The sequence below is a fragment of the Pelodiscus sinensis genome, chromosome 5, assembly GCF_052426305.1.
Source record: "Pelodiscus sinensis isolate ZL-2025 chromosome 5, ASM5242630v1, whole genome shotgun sequence".
In the NCBI taxonomy this organism is placed as follows: Eukaryota; Metazoa; Chordata; order Testudines; family Trionychidae; genus Pelodiscus; species Pelodiscus sinensis.
Window position 1 is genome coordinate 39,321,704 of NC_143056.1, and position 20,625 is coordinate 39,342,328.

The 20,625-nt window shown below is 41.1% G+C and overlaps 1 protein-coding gene across 7 annotated transcripts in view; it reads left to right on the plus strand.

Annotated features, from left to right (window-relative positions):
- The window catches only part of CEP128 (centrosomal protein 128), a 393,105-nt gene that overhangs the window by 347,660 nt on the left and 24,820 nt on the right, over window positions 1-20,625 (plus strand). For 5 of the 7 annotated variants that reach the window (XM_089778396.1, XM_025181171.3, XM_089778400.1 and 2 more), the window contains 3 exons: window positions 6,209-6,286; window positions 14,061-14,174; window positions 19,847-19,955. In XM_089778396.1, the coding sequence (XP_089634522.1) occupies window positions 6,209-6,286; window positions 14,061-14,174; window positions 19,847-19,955 (301 nt within the window). The remainder of the gene's footprint in view (window positions 1-6,208; window positions 6,287-14,060; window positions 14,175-19,846; window positions 19,956-20,625) is intronic. The other 2 variants (XM_089778397.1, XM_089778398.1) reach the window with 2 other exon arrangements.

Genomic DNA, 20,625 nt, shown 5'->3' on the forward strand with positions numbered 1-20,625 from the left:
TATAGAACCCACTTTTCAGATGAGCTGGAGTGAAAATAACAGGAGCCCAGAATTTATAACAGAAAAAAGAAGGCAGAAAAAATGGTACCTGTCAATTGTTGTACCGGTGATAATGAGGCTAATTGAGTGGACAGGAAGTGTCTCATACTTAGCTTTTAATGTAAATGAGGTGTTAAATGCAGGAAGGCTGGCATTATAATATAACATCCAGTTAATGTCTTTGTTCAAGCCCAGGGAAACAGTGTCAGATTTGCATATAAATATCAATTCCGCACTCACTCTCTGTAATTGGCTTGTGAAATACCTTTTTAGAACAATGGCTACATTTAAATCCATTAATGAGTGCCCAGGCAGGTTAAAATGTTCCCCTACAGGTTTATGTGTGTTACCATTTTTGATGTCTGACTTGTGTCCATTTATCCTTTGTCATAGAGATTGTCCAGTTTGGCCAAACACATGTCAGGGGCATTGCTGACAATTTATGGCATATATCACATCAGAGGAAGTGCGGTTATATTAGTCTCTGATGTGCCATATGTGGTTAGGTCCTGTGATGGTGTTGCTTATATAGATTAAAGATGAAAGTGACTAGTTGACTATCTCATAAGCATATGCTTGAGTTCCAGTGTCCCTGTGCTCCCCGCGTGCTTTACTTTTGAAATGTACAAGAGCTCCCTGATGTTGGTGATATAGTGGAATATGGTGTTGGTGAGTTATCTGGCAGCCTTCTGTTCATAATCTGTCCTCTACATGATGACTATAGCACCCCCTTTGTCAGCCTCTTTGATTTTGAGGCTGTGGATAGTGTTGCATTCTGCATGGCTGATGTTATATGTCACATGATGTTTGTTCACAATGTCAGCCTGTACGTTTGTGGAAGCAATCGATGTAGAAGTCCAGATTCTCATTACGACCATCAGGAGGGGTTCACATCTTCCTCTTGTGGGGTTGGTATAGAGAATCCTGAGGGTCAATGTGATTTTCAGTGGTATGTTGGAAATACTCCTTTTGACAGGCAGAGAAAATAGGCTTCCAGGTCACCACAGAACTGAGTCATGTATGGGAATGGTGGGGCAGAAAGAGAGTCCCTGAGATAAGAAAAACTTAAAAAACAACAAATAGACTAGTAGCACCTTAAAGACTAACAAAACATGTAGATGGTATCATGTGCTTTCGTGGGCGTAACCCATTTCTTCAGATGACTGGAGTATTAGAAGTCCAGATCCAAAAATAAATAAGGGGTGGAGGGGGAGGGAAAAGAGAAAAAAGGAAGGAGAAAGAAAAAAGAGAGAGAGAGAGAGAGAGAGAGATGGTTCAAATAGTTACAAGAGGCTGATAAGAACAAATCTCCTGAGATAGAAGGGACTCTTTGCCAAGCTAAAAGTGTGGTTGGATACATTGACAATGTTGTCAGGTGAATTGAGAGTTCCAAAGTTGTTGAACCCTGAGGCATGTAGGAGTTTAGATAATTTATTGTCCTTTTTCTTCTGTAAGGAAATGAAGTGAGCATTGTAAGTGGCTTTGTTTTTTGTGAACTCCAGACACAAAGAAGTTTGTGTGGAAGCTTAGTTTTTTATGAAACATTCTAGTGTTGAGAGCTCCATCTTGATTTTCTTCTGTTCATTGTATAGGATACTGAATAGGTGGTTCCTCAGTTTCTTTGAGAGTATGTGGCACAATCTGTCACTGTAGTCTGTGAGGTATATAGATTATAGTTGCTGATCCCCCATTTTGCTGACACCAATTCACAAAGAGTCAGCAGAAGACACCTTGTTTTCTTGAGGGAGGGCGGTTGCTAACATGCTTTATGTGACCTGGGGAGATGAACATCCTGGATTTACTTCCAGATTTTTTTAACTGAGCAAAAACTAATACTTTTGTAAATTTGGGACTGTTATTAGACCAAGAAACTAATTTCTTATGCAAGTTTTGGATCACGCACCACAGCTTTTTTTTATTTATTATTTGCAGTTTCACAAAGAGAAACAATTTTTTCAAAAAGATGAGACAGGCCTGCTTTCCTTTAGTACAGGGATGGGGAAACTTTTTTTGGTTTGGGGGGTGCTGACCCACAGAAAAATCCACTGAGAGCCACACACAAGTCACAAGTGAGTAAGCTTTTGTGTGCTCCATCCAATCAGCAAGGGCTAGAAGGTTAGCACCAGCTCCCCAGTGCTAGAGAGGTGGGGAGTCCTGAGCCCCAGGGACTGGATCCAGGCAAACCAGGGACTGCATCGGCCCCTAGGCCTTAGATTCCTGACTCTTGCTTTAGATTACTGCTTTGTTTAATCTGTTTATCTATACTGTTCAGAAACTTAAATTTTTGATGTTTTCATCTTCACATTACCATAAGGTATGGTATTACTGAGGTTTTTAATTCTCTGGGACAGGAACTGGTTTTTTGTTTCAGGTGTACATGCTTTAGCACGTGGATGGGAAAAAGGTGGCTTGTGGATCAGTTCTGGCCCATGGCCACCTCATTGGCACCCTTATTACACAGCATCTGCTACTTTAAGGCTGGCTCTCCATGCTCTGCACACTAGGGAGAGATGGAGAGGCTTCACACTCTGTCCCCACCCCCTAGCAAAATCTCTTAGCTCCCATTGGCCAGTTTTCAGCTAATGGGCACTGATACATTTTGCTGGAGGCGGGAGCAGCAAGTGAATCCTCCTTCCTCCCTCACTCCCCCTTTATGTGCTGGCGCAGAGCCACATGGAACAGCTGGCTAGGCAGACAGGCATGGAGCCTGTCTCAGGTTCATGCTGGGCTGCTGGCTGGGAGCTGCCTAAGTAAACACCTCCCAGCCAGAGGCTGCCTCTGACATTCCACTTCCACTCTCCCCCCAACTTCTTGCCCCAGATCACCAACCCTCCCATCCCCACCACAAACCACAGCTCACCATCCAAACACTCTGTATCCCCACCTCCTCCAGGTCACAACTCCCTCCCAGACACTGCACTCCCTTCTACACCCTTCCCCCAAGCCAGAATCCTCTCCTGCATCCATAACCCTCTCCTTTATCCAAACTCTCTCTGACTCCACACCCTGGTGCTCTATCCCAAGCTCCCTTCTACACCCCACACTTCCTCCATAAAATGCAGGTCTTGACCACTTACCAAAATTTTGGGGTGGCCCCCCCCATTAAAAATTATTGCCCATCTCACTCTTAGCAGAATGGGGATTCCTCTTGGCACTATTTCAGGCAAATAAAAATAGTTTTCTGGAGTGACATTGGAGTATCTGTTCCATTACTCTTTTGTCATTATAGACTCTTTTATCTGTTTAGATGATTGAGGTTTGACTCTAGCGACGTTGTTAAGAACTGCACACTTTGCTATATTTACTCCATCTAAAAAGGGAGTCTGATAGAGATTGATTTTCTTTGGGGAATAAAGAAGACTTGTAAAGCCACATTAAGTCTCTGGCCAAAGAGGTGTATATTTCCTGCTCTAATACTGACCATGGAACATTTTTTAATTCGTTATGTTGCTTCCTTAATGTTTTGGGTAACCGTTTATTTGATACAGATTGTAGCCTTCTGGGGCAGACTGCACTAAACATGTAATGTCCTTGCTTACAGCTATCCACTTGTTTCCCTCTTGTACTCTGTTAAAATTAAAGGTATCCTTGTCACTCTCTAAAATTTGGTCTTGGACCTAGTAAGGATGGTCTTGCTGTCTGATGAGTTGAACTCTCCAGGACGATCAGTAAAAGTTCTTTATTTGAAGGTCTTGAGCTAATTTGAACAGATTTCAGAGCATGTCATTTGACTAATTAATTTTGTGAGATTTGTGTGTTTTTGCTTAGTTTTAGTTTGTATTTCAGCTTGTAGAAGCAGCAATAAGGTTCATGGTTGTTTGTATATTAGGAACTAGATTAACAGAGTGGGATGCAGAGGACTGTAATTTATACCAAGATGTGCCAGTGAGGCCTCCTATGTCTTATTCACTAAAAAAAAGAAAAAAAAGGATGTTGCTTCTAGGTGCCTTTTGGTAATAGAAGAATAGCCTTTGTACAGCTCTAGAGGAACTTGGTCAATAGGAATGCTGAGGAGATGCTCAGTATTAGTGCATGCACCATGTAAGTTAATCACATACTTTCCCTGAATCTTACCTCCCACTTATTTTCAGTTGTGCTCAACTTGCTATCGGTTGGATTTGTACCATTGGCATAGGTATGAAATTCTCCACAGCTAACTTGCTATTGATTCACTACCCAAAACTTCCTAAAATCTTTAGTAGATATATTTCTAATATAAAGTGTTTAGTATTTATACACACATTCTTTGGATAATTCTTAACTGTAAATGTTTCTATTTATGAAAATTGACTGTGGTTCATTCCTCTTTGGGGGGACGGTTGCTCATACACACATACTTCTGTTGCAGATTTACAAATTAATATTTTTGTTAAATCCACTTCACTCCTATAATTACAATGCAAGGAAATTGCAGGTTCTTATGGTTATTCTTAATATCACTATGCTAGTGCTATGACAGTTTGGGACCCATGGGCTGCCAACTGAGGTACTTAAGATACCACTGAGTCCACCTTCTCTACCAGCTTGGGACCCCTTTTACTTGCTCTTTCTGAGCCAGGCTCTCAAATCTCCTCTAGCAAAATACATAGACAAGGCCAGGACCAGCAACAGATATAAACACCAAAATTATCTCTGGGAGGATTCAGTGTAAGGAATTTATTACAGCACCCAGATGTTTATGCCCCCTTGAGGTTCAAACCCAAAATTATATGACATTCACCTCCTTTCTCAATGTGAAGGAAGGTATGCATAGCCTAATGCACCCACTCCCCCATTAGAAATTACATAAACTGGGCTGTTTTTTAAACCAGAAATATGTTTGTTAACTATGAAAAGGTGCATTTTAAGTAGACAAAGAGGTAGCAAGCAGAACAATGCAAATTACAAAGAAAATAATACACAGTATGCAATCTAAACTATATTCATTAAAAAACTTCAGGGAAGGAGAGGATAGGAGCAGAAGAGCCATCCAGTTGTTTTCAGCAGAGGCGAGGGAAGAACAAGCTCAGGCTTTTGAGGGGAAGGGCAGAGAGCTCTGCCTGATTTTAACCAAGTCTGATTTACTGCTGTTCTCCAGGAGGTGGGCAGGTGGTGAAGTCAGCCAATTGTAAGGGGATTTCTCAAATTTCCACTAAAAATGTGCATCCCTAAGCAATGTAGTTCATTTCTAGGACATTTTGTTTTCTAAAGCTGCACCCCCGGAGCCCTTAAGAGCTACACAAAGTTAACACTGTCATCCAAATTCTTATCTCATATCTCAGTCACTGCAAGGTCCTTTTATTGTCCTGCTCATACCCAATCAGAATGCCTCTACAGAGATCATTTTCTTAGCATGTTGTTTTAACCTCATCACTGTTCTCTTTGTTTCCCTCTGCTGCCTTCCTCCTCTGACACATCAAGCAAGCTAATTGTTTCCATTTTCAAGACACATCCCTGGCCTGCCTATCATCTCTCATTCACTATTAAAAAATTGACTCTCACCTCATTTGGTCTATGATACCAGTCTCCATTGCAGGCTTGTTAAATAAGATCTTTCATGATTTCTCCATGTGACATCTTGTGCTTAACAGGATCTTCCTGTAAACCTCTGTAGAATTACTTCAATATCTTCCTTCAAAACCCTCCTTTAAAACTCTCCTTTGCTAAGATGTCTATAAAAAACCTGTACAATTATTCAGCAGTTGGAATTTGGGAACCTGAGACCAGAGCCTATCTTGCTGGTCAATACCATGTTTCTTTGCATTCCCTCATTTGTCAATATTCATCTATTGTCTCGTGCCTTAAAATCCTTCTTTAATGTCTCTGGGCCAGGACTTTTCTTTTTCTGTTTGTACAGCATCTAATACAGTGGGATCTGGGTCCATGGCTCCTAAAGGCAGTGGTGGTGATGGTAGTGGTGATGATGATATTAAAAATTATAAATGATATCCATTGTGAATAAGAATCACTGCAGTCAAGAAACTGATGACAATTCTTTGAGTGCTCATGGATAAGAGTACAATTTGTTGACAATTGCATTATTGTTGTCATTTTTAGTTGTAAGGAACCATTATTTTTAACTGAGTAGTTTAATGGTACATGCATGTGTTGTTTCAAATTGAAAAATATGGATGAGAACATTTATAAAAATGTTTATAACTCTTTGTTTTTCTTGTGCTCTATTCTTCAGAGTACTCGAGTGGCCTTGGACCATTTAGAGTCTGTTCCTGAGAAGCTGAGCCTTTTGGAAGATTTCAAAGAATTTGGAGTGAGAAAATTTTCACTTCTTCTCAGTATTTCTGAATTGAATAATTGACAACTTCCTGATGTGCAAAAAGAAATCTATTATCTAGAGGACATACAATAAAATATAAACTACAGTATCCCAATTTTAACTCATAGTAATAGTGGGCTTTATTTCCTTCTCTTGGGAAATTAGTTGAAAATCGTGAAATTAGTTTAGCCTTATACCAATAAAAAATGCTGGAATACTATATTATAAATCTTTCAGTTTAGGCAAGCCAAGACAACTGAGTAAACTATTTTAAGTGCTGTTGCTATAGACCTTACTGATCTGTTCAAAATACGTTAGTGTGATAGCTTTTTTTATTGGTGATTATAATTTGTGTCAATAATTAGAATGAAGCAGCTTACTTGTAATTTTTTTAGAGACAGTACATCCTACAGATTCTGCAGCAGTGCTGCTGACAAGTACTGTAAGAATAATAATGGGTTAAATCATAGAATCATAGCACACTAGAACTGGAAGCAACCTTGAGAAGTCATTGAGTTCAGTCCCCTGCCCTCATGGCAGGACCAAGCACCATCTAGAATAGATCATCCCTGACAGGTCTCTGTCTAACCTGCTCTGAAATATATCCAGGGATGGAGAGTCCATGGCCTCTCTAGGCAATTTATTCTAGTGTTTAACCACCCTGATAGTTAGGCAATTTTTCCTAATATCCAACCTAAACCTCTCTTGCTGCAATTTAAGCCCACTGATTCTTGTCCAGTCATCAGAGTTATTCTCCCTCCTCCTTATAACACTCTTTTAGTCACTTAAAAATCACTATCATGTCCCTTCTCAGTCTTCTCTTTTGTAAACTAAACAAGCCCAGTTCTTTCAGTCTTCCCTCACAGGTCATGTTTTTTAGGCTTTTAATCATTTTTGTTGCTCTTCTCTGGATCTTCTCCAATTTCTCCACATCTTTCTTGAAATGTGGTGCCCAGAGCTGGACACAATACTCCTGTTGAGGCCTCCCTCAGATTTTACTAAATTACTTGATGATTTCAATAAGAATTTTGCTTGTGTAAGGACTTCAGGATTTCAAATAATAATAATACTGACTTTCATACTTAACCATCATCAGTAATAGATCACTTTGAACACTGCAATCAAATCCATTTATACCAGTTTTTAAAATATCTTTCTAACAGATTTAGAGGAGTGAAAATTGCTGATGTTTGCAGCAAATCTGCCTGTATTGTTTCTAGACATTGTTTCTCACCTAATACATAGAAAGCATGTGTTTGGGGTTGGTTTTTTTTTGTTTTGTTTTGTTTTACAGCATAGCTGTCAAATAAAGATATATGGCTGTCTTGACTCATAGGGACTTATAGATAGTTTTGAGAGAGACTGTCAAGGCTGATATGCCTACAATTAAATCTTTTGGGACTTAGTGGCTAAATTGCTGTGCTTTAATTCTTTTACATTCATGACAGCCACATAAAATTAGGAAATTCTGTTCTGAAAACCTGTTGTTATTTTCTAAAGGAAAATTGGAGACCCAATAAGTCAATCAAACTTTTAAATCTGAATTGTTTAAAACATCTGTAAGTGAAAATGCACATAAATTTGCATTTATTTTTATATATAATCTTTCAGACTGAGAGATCCACAAGCACTTCACAAATGATGTGTATTGAAGACACCATATACTGGTCTTTAAAGCATAAGACTATGAGTTAGGAGACTTTGGGACTGATTCAGACCTCATCTTGGAGGAATTTAAACTTGGGTTTCATGTATTTCAAGAGAGCACTCTAGCCACTGAACTATGGGACGTTCTGGTCTTTTTCAGGCTCTCCTGTCAAAAGTTCTTCCACTTGAATTAATAATTAACTAGACATTGGAGTAGGGGCTTGAAGTTGGGTCTTTTATAACCTAGGTGAGTATCCTAACCACAGAGCTATAGAGTAATCTCATATTTTTTCCTCTGGACCAATGACTATTTATTGTCATTCATAGTAGCAATTAATAGTATTTTATAATTTGTTTATAAAAGTGGAATACCTTTGGGGAGAGAGAGTGAGACACCCATACCAAAATATTCCATAATCTAATGGTTAGCACAGTCTCCTGCAACTTGGGGCTACTCTATTTAAAGTTCCTTCTCTGCCTCAGGTGGAGGAGAGAACCAGACCTGGAGACACTAGCTGACTGTACTAATCATTGAGCTAAAAATTGAGAGGTGGTGTACCATCAACACCACAAACACCACCTCCTTTTGTAGTTTTGTGAAGGACACCGTAAATCCCAAACATACTTGGCAAATTCAAATCAAATTTGCAAATAGTTTCCATTTGAACAAAACTATATTTTTTAGTGAATAGGCTATTTGCTCTGAATATTTTATCCAACTCTAGTTCCGATATACCTCAGCGTGAGTGAGTCCAGCATCACACTCCTGAGCTCTAATCCTGGCAATGTGATTTTGGGCAAGAAATTGCACCTCTCTATGCCTCACTTTCCTTCCATGTTAAATGGAGCTGATGATACCTCACACTCACAGAGGAGTTGGAGTGTCTGGGCAATTAGTATTTGTGAAGCACTGTGAGATTACCAATAGGAAAGCATTTATTCTGATTATTGTACTTACATGAACGCTGAAATATAGCCAGTGTTGGAGTGGGGAAGCAAACCCTTCTGCATAAAAGGTGTGCAGGGAGAATTTTAGGGAGTCACCTGGGCAGACTTTTCAGAGAAGTGAAATGAGTTGGGTAATGGCCACATAGAACAGACAGAGCCTCCATTTTTAAGGTCTTTTCTGAAGAGCTTCTACCCAGTAAATAAATTTGGTGGTACTCATGTACCAGCTTTGAAAATTAAACCTGTGATAAGAAGTTGAGTTCTTTTGACTTGTATAATCATCATAATCAGTACTGAGGGTCCTGATATTTACATTGAACTAATAAATCTTTTGGTGAAATGCTTGCCCAATTAGACCCGAACTTACTCTCCAGTAGCTGTGTTGAGTCAATAAAGCCACCCATAAGTAATGGTAGGGGAAAAATGCTTTTAGTCAGTAAACTATGTAGAGAAAATATATAGTGAAATAAATAAGGATTAAAAAGATCTGATTTCTCTCCCTGCTCTGTCATAGACCTCTTGTGTAATTGTGGGCAAATCCATGTAATCTCTGTTTGATTCCGTTCTCCATTGGTAAAATGAGGAGAGCACTACTTAATTTCTTCTTCACTTTGTCTGCCTTGTCTGTTTAGATCAGTGATGTACAACCCAGGCTGGTGAGTGTCCCACATGAGTAGCCTTCCTTTGTCTCAGTGGGCCTCAAGATTGTCATAACCAAAATGGTCTCCCAGGATAAGATAGTTTGCTAATTGCTTGCATACCTAACATTTGTGGGGTGTGCAATGCTGCATTTTGATTGGATGCAAAGGGTTCTCAAAGTCAATGGTTGTTATCCACAATCAGCACGTACGTTACTTCACATGCCCTTAGTTTTCATGTATGTCACTTCAGTAGTACCAGTAGGAAAACACTACATATACGAAAATCAGTGGAATCTGGCAACCCTGCGCATGAGCAACATTAAACAAAAATGTCTCACGGACCACACACAGAAACCTGATGGGCCACAGGTTTTATATTTTAAGATATTTGAGGATGGCACTGTCTCTATCTATGGCTTTTATAGAGTTCCTAGCACAGAAAGGCCACTAACTTTGATGCGGCTGTATAGTCATTCAAATTATAAATAGTTATAATATCATAATTAAGGCTATGAGTTAATCATGGGTGATTTTAGTAAAAATCACAGTCAGTAAACCAAAATTCATAGTCTGTGATCTGTCCATGACTTATACTCAAGACTAAATCTTAGTGGTGAGGAAGGGATACTGATAATGGTGGGGGGAGGAGGGGAGCAGCACCAGCTGCGGGGGACCACTGAGCAGCAGCTGCTCTGGCTGCCTACGTAGTCCCCTGGGCCAGCCATACTAGCTGCTACTTGGGGCGGCCTAAGCAGCAGCAGCTGGTATGTCTAGCCATGGGGGCCATTCCAGTGGTGACTGGTACAGCTGGGTGCAGATCTCTTCCAGCATTTTGGGTCAGCCTCACTGGCCACTGCAGAGGTAATGGAAAATCAGGAATGTGTGACTTCCACAACCTCTGTGACAGACATGGAGCTCTAATCATCATAATCTTACTCTGTTGAGTAAGATCACGACATTTTTGTGTAACCATATTTCTGACCACAAATGTCCAAGCTTATTTTCTCAAGCCAATATACCAAGAAAGCTCACATATTTAATAAGAGTGCATTTTCTAAGCCAGAGAAGTACTATCAAAAGGACATTTCAGCTGTACTACAACTTTTTCAGATCCTACAAGCTAAGTAGTATCAGTCCTGAGTCGTATTTGAACAGAGACCTCCAAAAACACCAAAATACTGTAGAAAATGGTTGTGAGGAGTTAGTACATGGAATACTTTCTTCCAAGTCAGTCTGCCGTAGATTGCAGATCTATAATATAGATCTGCAACTCAGGGTTCAGTTCAAATCCTGGCTTTTTGATCAGGCATATGTCTAGTTCTATATGTCTATATAACCCTGTATGAAAGCTTGTCACTTGGTACAATCTGAAGTACAAAAAATATTATTTATTAAAAGTGAGTTCTGTTGTGTTTCCTAATTAGTATACCAGGTATGTGGTCGTTATCATGTAAATGCTTGAAAATTCTGTCTTTTCTGAATGTTTTCCTACATTAAGCTACAGTAACTGCCTGCTTGCAGTATTACAGAGAGGTAGATTTTTATCCCTTTGCTGTGAAGGTAGATGTGGATTTCAGACACTATTAGTATTTCACTTTGAACAGATATATTTAAAAATGATGCTCCCATATTATAGGAAATAATTTCTCTTTTAGATCCTGGTAAGTGCAGCAGAGTCCTGGAATATTACAGGACACTGCCAGTAAATTTCACTTTGCTGTAGGATGAAAAAGTTAAGCACTTCAACACTGTTTTTCTCTTTCCAGCACTAACATTATTGTCCCACAATGTCAGTGGAAGAGTGGATTTGGGGAAAAGGGGGTACTTCTGTGTGAAATTATGATTCATAGCCTCTGTTGCACCCCACTACACTGACTCATTTAGGTGGTGTGTTGGCTAACTTATCATATGTGTCTGTGTTCCGATTTATTTTCATTCCAAGGCTTTGTAAACTAGGTCCTGTGATGGGTTCGGTTACAGAGACCCCTTATATCTGTCACTTGCTGTGCTAAAATACCACTGAGTCCACCTACCTGCCCTTTGGCCATCTCACTACCCTGTCCAGACCCTTCAGTTTCCTCCAACATGGACGCTTCCCTCTGTTCAGTCTTAGATGTTTCTAGAAGTCATCTTGGGTGGTTAGCAGAGGTAGCCAGAAGCCCCTGTTGTTTGACTTCCCACCTTTATGTAGATTTTGCCAAAGGTGGGAATCTTTTGTATTCCATTTAAACTTTTTCACACTTTTCAGTGAAAAAGTATGGCATCCAAGATGAGTCCCACCATCAGGTGACATGTCCACATGTCTTGGTAGAACTAAACATAGCCCTTCCTCCCTTGTTTACAGGAAAAAAACTCCATTTACAATTAATTGTTTACATTAATGGCCCTCACTTAGCAAGACTACTTTAATAACAAATGTTTGTACTCCATATTTCTATCTTCAAATACAGGAATAATAGGTGCACACAAATATAATATACATATTCAGCAGATTATAACTTTTCCAGTGATATCTTATAACAAGGATGAGCAATAAGTGGCCAGCGGGCGGGACATGGTTCCCCATGGTTAGTTCCTGGCAGGCTGTCAGAAGCTTTATTTACCTGCATATTTGTGGGTATGGCTATTCTCAACTCCTGTTGGCTGCATTTCACCCTTCCTGACCAATGGGAGCTGTGAGAAGTGCCACAAGCCAGGCCACTACATCTTCACAGGCAGGCTTGCAAACCCCGTGAGGAGGGCTTTAAATTAGGTTTTTTGGGGGATGGTGACCTAAGCCCTGAGGTAAGTGGGGAGTGGGATACTGGGAAGAAATATAAGGAAGAAGATTCAACAGAGGAGGACCTCGATTCATACTGAGAAAGTTGTGCACTCAGTTATCATAAGTGTCTGTACACGAATGCAAGAAACCTGGGAAACAAGCAGGAAGAATTGGGAGTCCTGGCATAGCCAAAGAACTGTGATATGACTGGAATAACAGAGACTTGGTGGGATGACTCACATGACTGGAGCACTGTCGTGGAAGGGTATAAATTGTTCAGGAAGGACAGGCAGGGAGAAAAGTTGGAGGAGTTGCACTGTATGTAAGAAAGCAGTATGATTGCTCAGATCTCCAGTATAAAATGAGATAAAAACCTGTTGTGAGAGTCTTTGGGTTAAGGTTAGAGGTGGGAGCAACAAGGGTAATGTACTGGTGGGTGCCTGCTATAGACCACAAGGTCAGGTGGATGAGGTAGACAAGACTTTCTTCAGACAACTAACAGAATTATTAGGGGACTAGAGCACATTACTCATGAGGAGAGGCTGAGAAATTAGGGCTAATTTAGTCTACAGAAGAGAAGAGTGAGGGGGGATTTGATAGCAGCCTTTAACTAACTGAAGAGGGGTTCCGAAGGGAGACTGTTCTCAGTGGTGGCAGATGACAGAATGAGGAGCAATGATCTCAAGTTGCAGTGGGGGTGGTCTAGCTTGGATATTAGGAAAAACTGTTTCACTAAGGGAGTGGTGAAGCGCTGGAATGGGTTACCTAGGGAGGTGATGGAATCTCCAACTCTAGAGGTTTCTAAGTCCCAGCTTGACAAAGCCTTGTCTGGGATGATTTAGTTGGGATTGGTCCTGATTTTAGCAGAGGGTTTGACTAGATGACCTCTGAGATCCAACCCTGTGATTCTGTGGTTTGCTGGATTGGCTGAGGAGTCCTCTTCCTCTGAATACTCTAAAAAGGATGACCACAATTATAAATACCTATCCTCTTTTTGGATCTTCTCTTCTATATATACTTGGTGTGAAAGTTTTTCCATTATAAGGACAGTCCATATTTTACTGTACCATAATTGCCTAAAGGGAGATGTCACATTTTCAAATAAGTCTAACAGTGAAAAATAAATTATTTTCTTGCTCCATATAAAATATAGATTCATTACTGGAGCATGAAGTAAGCAGATATGGGGTTATTTAGGAATCTGGCATTTTGCCATAAAGTGCATCTATTTAAGACATTAGTCTTCTCCACAACCACCATATGTGTAAGTATGTTCTCCTTTCCCCCCTTATCCTCTCCAACAGAGCTCCTCCCTAGTAGCAAATATGATGGATCATAATTGGAGTCATATGCAATCAGTACAGTAATGTATAAAAAAAAATCTTTGAGTTACACAAAGGAAGCTTGTATCTAAATATACCTCTTACCTAATTTTGTTTCCTGCCCCCATGAAAGAAATAAACTGAATTCTATTATATGGTTTAAGGTTTTTTGAAGGGGGCAGGAGTTGTGAAAAATCACTGATTAATCAGTATTAATTAGCAAGTAGAAAAGCCTTTTATTTTTTAATTTGATTGTTTTGATCTTAACATCAGGGTTCTATAGAAGCCTCTTATGCTTTCATCACCAGCAAGGTAACAGGGTCTCTATATTTCTAGCCTTAAAAGCCAATATTTAATCAACCCTTGCTGTTCTGAATTTCTAGTAGTGATATTTTTATTTAGCTACTCTTTCACCTTACAAAAACAGTCAGAACTTTATGTATTTCCAGGAATCTCATCGTCAAAGGGAGATAATTGAAGAGAGATACACCAAGTACAAGGAAATTGTGGGCTCTCTACAGCAGCAGCTGGAGGATTCAAAGCACAGAATCAAAAACTTCAAAGTATGTCCGTTTCCTCTCTTGTTTTGTTCCATCTTGCATTCAGTCACTAGCAGATGCACATTTCATGGAGATTAGCTCAAGTTGCAGACATTGACTAAAATCCTATATGAGCAATGTTTCTGCTTCACTTGTCAGGCCTCGCCTGCCAAGTGTGCAGCCACATGGGCCGCAGCTCTGTCAGCATTTATTCCCTAGAAACACACTCATTGCACTTTTTCTATTTGCTTTCCTTCTGGTCTTCTAACTTACAAGGTAAATTTAGAGACCTAATTTTCGCCATTTCCCCAAGTGAAGTGCTCTTTCATCATGTCACTTCTCATTGGTTACACTGCTAGTATCAGCTTACTTTAACTGGAAATTGGGAATTTCATGTGGCAGGGCGATTCTGCACAAGTCAAAAAGGAGTTAAAGGACTTATGAATCTTTTAAGGGTTGGTCATTGAAAAGGTGGATCCAGGCTCAGGCTGGGTGGCATCCAGTAAAAAAAAAAACTACAGTAGAGCACAGAGTTCTCTGGTCTCAGGCAGCAGGCTGCCTACTGGAAAAACTGCTTGAGAGCAACACTTACACTGAGCCCTGTGATTGGAAAAAAGGGACTAGCTTTTCCTTTGTGAAGCCCTGGGATTCAGCCTTGGTTGCATGGACATGCAAGAGATATGGAGCCCAGTTCTTCCTTCGGAAGTCTGTTGGCTTTTACCCTGTATGAGGCTGGAAGGACCTAGCCCTTTGGTGGACCTAGCCCATAGGCATCTTTTATCTTTTTCTTTTGGATTATTTTAGACTTGACCAGAAGAGGGCAGGCTCCCTAAGAGCTGTATGTCCAAAGAACATAATCCAAACTACTGTCATGCCACCCACCAGAGAAGGGTATCCAAGACACCTCAAGGGGCAGCTAGAGAGATACAACTTATCACACACAGAAACAGGCATCAGATAATGGAAAAAAAACAAAATCAAACTAAAGGTCCTTACCAATATTCTTACAAAACAACAGAAACAAAGTGAAACTCACTCTTTTTTAACTATTTTGCAGACCACAAACTATAGTCAAAGTGCCCAAGACTCCAAGCTACATTCAAGGATTTAGCTGTATGCAAGTGACTTTGTTTTGTTATGGGGTAGTTTTAAGTATGTAATGTCTACAGATTCTGAGCACATAAGCATGGAATTTTTTAGCTATATCATTTGACAGAGAAATCAGAGGTGTTCTGGGCATTGTCTTCCATGGGGTTCCTGTAGTAAAAAGACCATGAGTTCTCTGATATGTCCAAGCTATACTTTGGTAAAGAAGGACTAACAGGAAGTGTGCAAGGCACCATTCATTTCAGATCAAGTGCTGGAGTTAACCTTCAACTTCCTCCACTTCTCTGGCCCAGCACCCCCACCCCTCCACAACCCAGCAGTTGCCATCAGTGGGTACCAGATTTGGAAACCCTGCAAAATGCTGACTGGCAGCAAGACCTGTATCAGCTGAGATTGTAATGAAATGTTATACCAATCTCACTGGTCTGGTTTGATCTGAACTTAAGGCTGATTCGAAAATAATATTTTCCTCTTTCTTAAGACAACAGGAACATTTCATGGCTTCCCTTTAGTCAAGCCTAATTGACGTTTTTGCACAATATGCGGTCTGCTGTCATAGCTGTTGCAAATAGAATGGTATGTTCAAAAGCAGGTAACAGGAGGGTACTAAGCTGATTTCAGTGATCAGCCTGGCTTAGTTCAAGAAATCCCTGTTTATTGCTTGCGTTTCTTACCATGCACTGGAATTGTCTTATCTGCCTCAAATACGCTGTTGTTTTACTTCTTTATGTTATTGTTACACTTTGTCATTAGCTGTTCTAGCACTCAGTGTTATGGAAGAGAGAAAGAGATCTAGAGGGATCAAATGTCCTGCTTGCTGACTGTTTCAATTCAGACTTCATATACAGTGCAGTACTCTGATTGTATAAGTAGCCAAGTATTTGGTAAGTGATAAGGAAGTGTATATTACAAGGGAGTTTTATAAAGAGCGTCTGTGGTGTGTAGTAGCCTTATGTCAGCCTTTTTACATACAGCTTCTTGCCTGAGTTAGCCTCCTACCTCCTGTATGACCTCCTTCAACCGGTCTTCATTGAACACGCTTTTCTCAGCTTGCTTTCTGACATTAATCTCAGAAAAGGCACTATTCAGTCTCACTTCTGGACCTGATTATTTTATTTTAAGTAACAAATATAAATACAAACATAAACCAGAAACAAAGAGTCTGATCACTCTCTGCAGTTGGCTCCTCTCCTCACCTTCCTCCCATACTCTGGAATGTCATCTGTTGGATTTATGCTTATGAGTAGCTATGAAAAAAAAACCTATTGCTTAGAAGAGAAGGACAAGTTATAAGTACTATCTGGATAGATAATAATATCAGATTTCTTGGAATGGGGGAGGCAGGGAGTGAGCTGAGTTAAGCACAGAACTGAGCTTCAAAACGAAAACAAAATGAAGGGTGTGGAAAAGGGTGTAACAGAAGCTGACACCTCTACAAATGGAGAGATTTGTTGCAATGCAAAGATTGCAGGTGAAGTAAGTGGCCCACATATTGCTTGTTTAATAGATCTGTTTTAAGATTGGATTTTTGGAGAGAGTGAAGGTGAAGGAAGCATTATAGTTCCATATTCAGGGGGGAAATGCTTTTTTTTCCCTTTTTTTTCTTGTAAAGGTGGTTATTCTAGAATGTTTATTCTAGGTACCAAGTCCCTCATTGACACACAAGAGGATTAATGTGTATAATACCCTTTTGTATTAATAGGAGCAAATCCCCTGTACATTAATGGGACAAAAGTTTCCTTTTAGTCTCTAAGGGTACGTCTACACTACAACGTTAATTCGAACTAACTTAGTTCGAATTAGTTAATTCGAACTAAGCTAATTCGAACTAACGGATCTAGACTAAAAAACTAGTTCCAATTAGCGTTTTGCTAATTCGAACTAGCATGTCCACATTAAGTGGACCCTGAACCAGGCTTAAGGATGGCCGGAAGCAGTGCCAGCAGGGCATCAGATGAGGACTTAGAGCGTGGAGATGCTGTCTCAGGCTAGCCAAGGACTGTGCTTAAAGGGTTCCAACCCCCACCCCGGACAGACAGTTCTCAGGGGTGCCCCGCTTGCAAAGCAGTCCTAGCTTGGAGTGCCCGGAGTACCCACACTGGGCACATCACAGCACTTGGCCATCAGACCGGCTGCACTTGCCACAGGCTGCCATCTGGGGAGAGGGAGTAATCGGGGGGCTGCAGGAGAGGTTCCACCCCAAAAGCCCGCAGAGCGAGCCCAGTCCTTCCCATCTGGGGCTCGTGCCCCATTCCTCCCTCACCTCCTTCCACTTACCCTTCCCTAGCCCCTTTTCTTGATGTACAAAATAAAGGACAATTTTTTTAAAAATGGAATCTGTCTTTATTGAACAAAACTGGGGGAGACTGGGAAAAGGAGGTGGGAGAGGGGAAGAGAGAGGATGGGAGAGGGGAGGGCAACTAAAATGATCAGGGGTTGGGAACAGGTCCCATATGAAGAGAGGCTAAAGAGACTGGGACTTCTCAGCTTAGAAAAGAGGAGATGGAGGGGGGACAGGATAGAGATCTCTAAAAGCAGGAGTTGGGTGGAGAGGGTGCATACAGAAAAGTTCTTCATTAGTTCCCATAAAGAAGGACTGGAGGACACCAAAGGAAAGGAATGGGTAGCAGGCTTCAAACTAGTAACAGAAAGTTGTTCTTCACAAAGCAAAGAGTCAACCTGTGGAACTCCTTGCTGCAGGAGGCTGTGAAGGCTACAACTAGAACAGAGTTTAAAGGGAAGTGAGATCAAGTCATGGAGGTTGGGTCCATGGAGTGCTATTAGCCAGGGGGTAGGAGTGGTGTCCCTGCCCAAGGTTTGTGGAAGGCTGGAGAGGGATGGCACAAGACAAATGGCTTGGTCACTGTCTTCGGTCCATCCCCTCCAGGGTCCCTAGGGTTGGCCGCTGTCGTCAGACAGGCTTCTGGGCTAGATGGACCTTTGGTCTGACCCAGGACGGCCATTGTAAGCTGAGGGCTCAGGGTCGGGTGTCTCAGTGGACCCCCTTGATTCTCTTGCACACCTGCTCCTGGGTGGCCAGGCTGGCAGCTCTCCTGCCCTAGCTGGCCACTTTCCTGAGCCTAGTGCAGAGATCGTGGACAAGGTCCACGATGTCTGCACCAGCCCAGGCGGGTGCCCGCCTCTTGCGGTCCCGGGCAAGCTCCAGGGAGCCGCCAGCCTGGTCCCGGGAAGAGGGGGAGGGCTGGGGGGCATCGGGTGGGTGGCTCGATCCGTGCCAGGTGCAGGGTCTGCTGGCTGGGTGCTGGCAGGCTTGCACCTGGCATGGGCACGGTAGCCAGCCCGTGCCCCTTTAAGGGGTCCGTGGCCGGGAGGGGGGCAGACGAGTTTCCCTGGTGTTGGCCAGAGTGGCCACCAGGGAAACCTGGGGAGGGCTAGCCTCCCACTAGTTCGAATTAAGGGTCTACACAGCCCTTAATTCGAACTAGTAAGTTCGAACTAGGCTTAATCCTCGTGGAATGAGGATTACCTAGTTCGAACTAAGCGCTCCGTTAGTTCGAATTAAATTCGAACTAACGGAGCGCTAGTGTAGCGCCTATGAAAGTTAGTTTGAACTAACGTCCATTAGTTCGAACTAACTTTGTAGTGTAGACATACCCTAAATTAATACAGGGGGAGGAGAGGTGTTTCCAAAGTGTAATACTACCAAGAATGATTCGTTGCAGAATGCTTTTAAAGTAAATTTCCTGATGTTGCTTGTGAGAAAATTGAGTAGCAAAGTATAGTATTCCATGAAGCAATATATTTGAGTGTTATAATCCCTTCTCATTTGAAGAAACAGGGTTATTTAGAAACTAAGCCAAGCTGTTAATTTTGTTTTTGAGAGCAATAAATCTAAAGACTCCTTGCTTCAACATTAAAACAGATTTCTAGATATTTTTTTGGTTAAATTGCAGTTTAAATTTCTACTCTAGCGTCTGTATCAAGTGTCTCCTCTTAACAAAATAATATGCTGGATGCACATAGCCAAATGTTCTTTACAGTATAAAGAACAACAGTGTGAGGGTTTACTTTATTTTAAAATTGGGAGGAAAAATGGAAAAGTAGTTTCAGGTTTTGACAGGTGAATTGACAAACCTATATTTCAGAAGACAAAGTTTTGGATTTAGTTAATGGGAGGGGGAAATTTGAGTTTTGCAGTTATTAGATTTCTTGTTGGAACATGCTGATGTGGATCAGTGTTAAGTGGTGTCATCAGAGCATACATGTACTGTCCTTCTCATTCGTTCTGGGGTCTAGATGTGATTATACAGGAAAGGAACCATGCCACATTTATATAGTTCATTATAGTTGCAAGAAGCCATTAAGCTCCCTGGGCAAAGTAGGGAAATCAACTTCTTTCCGGGAGTTCTGAATATTGAAAAGGAAATTTGGAACAAAATCATTCATAAACTTAACTACGTGGTTTATGTTCTAGGAACTGAAATCAAAGTTTATCAGTTTAACGCTAAAAAAATACCATCTCTTTGTAGAACCAAACCTGAGGCTGTTTTTAATCTCAGTAAATAAGGAACCATATAACTTAAGTAATGCACATTTTTCACAGAGAGCATGTTCATTGCCTTTCTCAGGATGAGAAAATGGATGCTCCTGTTTCCAACATACAAGCAGCAGCTCTCTCCTCTAACTGGCGGACTAAAACCAACTTTATGTCCAGCTCACTGCTTTCAGATTCAGGCTGTAAGTATTGTTATTTAACAGGAAAAACTCCACAAAACAATTGAGTATTCTCCGCTTTTAAGACTATTTTAGTGGAATGACACAGAGTTCCCTTTGAAATCATCATAGGAATCTTTCTGGCTTTTAGCTTCAGGCACTGAATTTATTGCTTTACTTAGTTAGTGTTCACTATGTCTCACTGATTTTTTTTTTCCATTGGAAAATACTGCATTTTTCAGATTTCATTACATGGCAATCCCTTCTGACAACAAAAACTACTACTTGACCCCAGCACAGTGGACTGAAGCCTTAACCCACCTAGGCCCTGCTGCTCAAGGTGGTGCCGCCCAAAGTCCAAGCCCCATAGATTAGGGGTAGTGTTCCCTCTAATTTTTCTCAACCCTTGAGTGGAACAAATTTTGTTATGTGCGCCAATATGGAGGTGATGTATGACACGCCACTTTCGTATTGGTGCACATCACAAAATTAATGTGGCGGGGTGAGGTCAATGGGTTCTGAGTGTGGGAGGGTGCTCAGGCCTGGGGCACAGAGTTAGGGATCAAGGGTGTAATGGCTCTGGCTTGGCATGTGGTCTCTTGGGTGGGGTTGAAATAAAGGGTTCAAGGCTGGGACAGAGGGTTGGACTGCAGTGATGGGAGGGCTCTAGCTGGAGGTGCAGGCTATAGGGTAG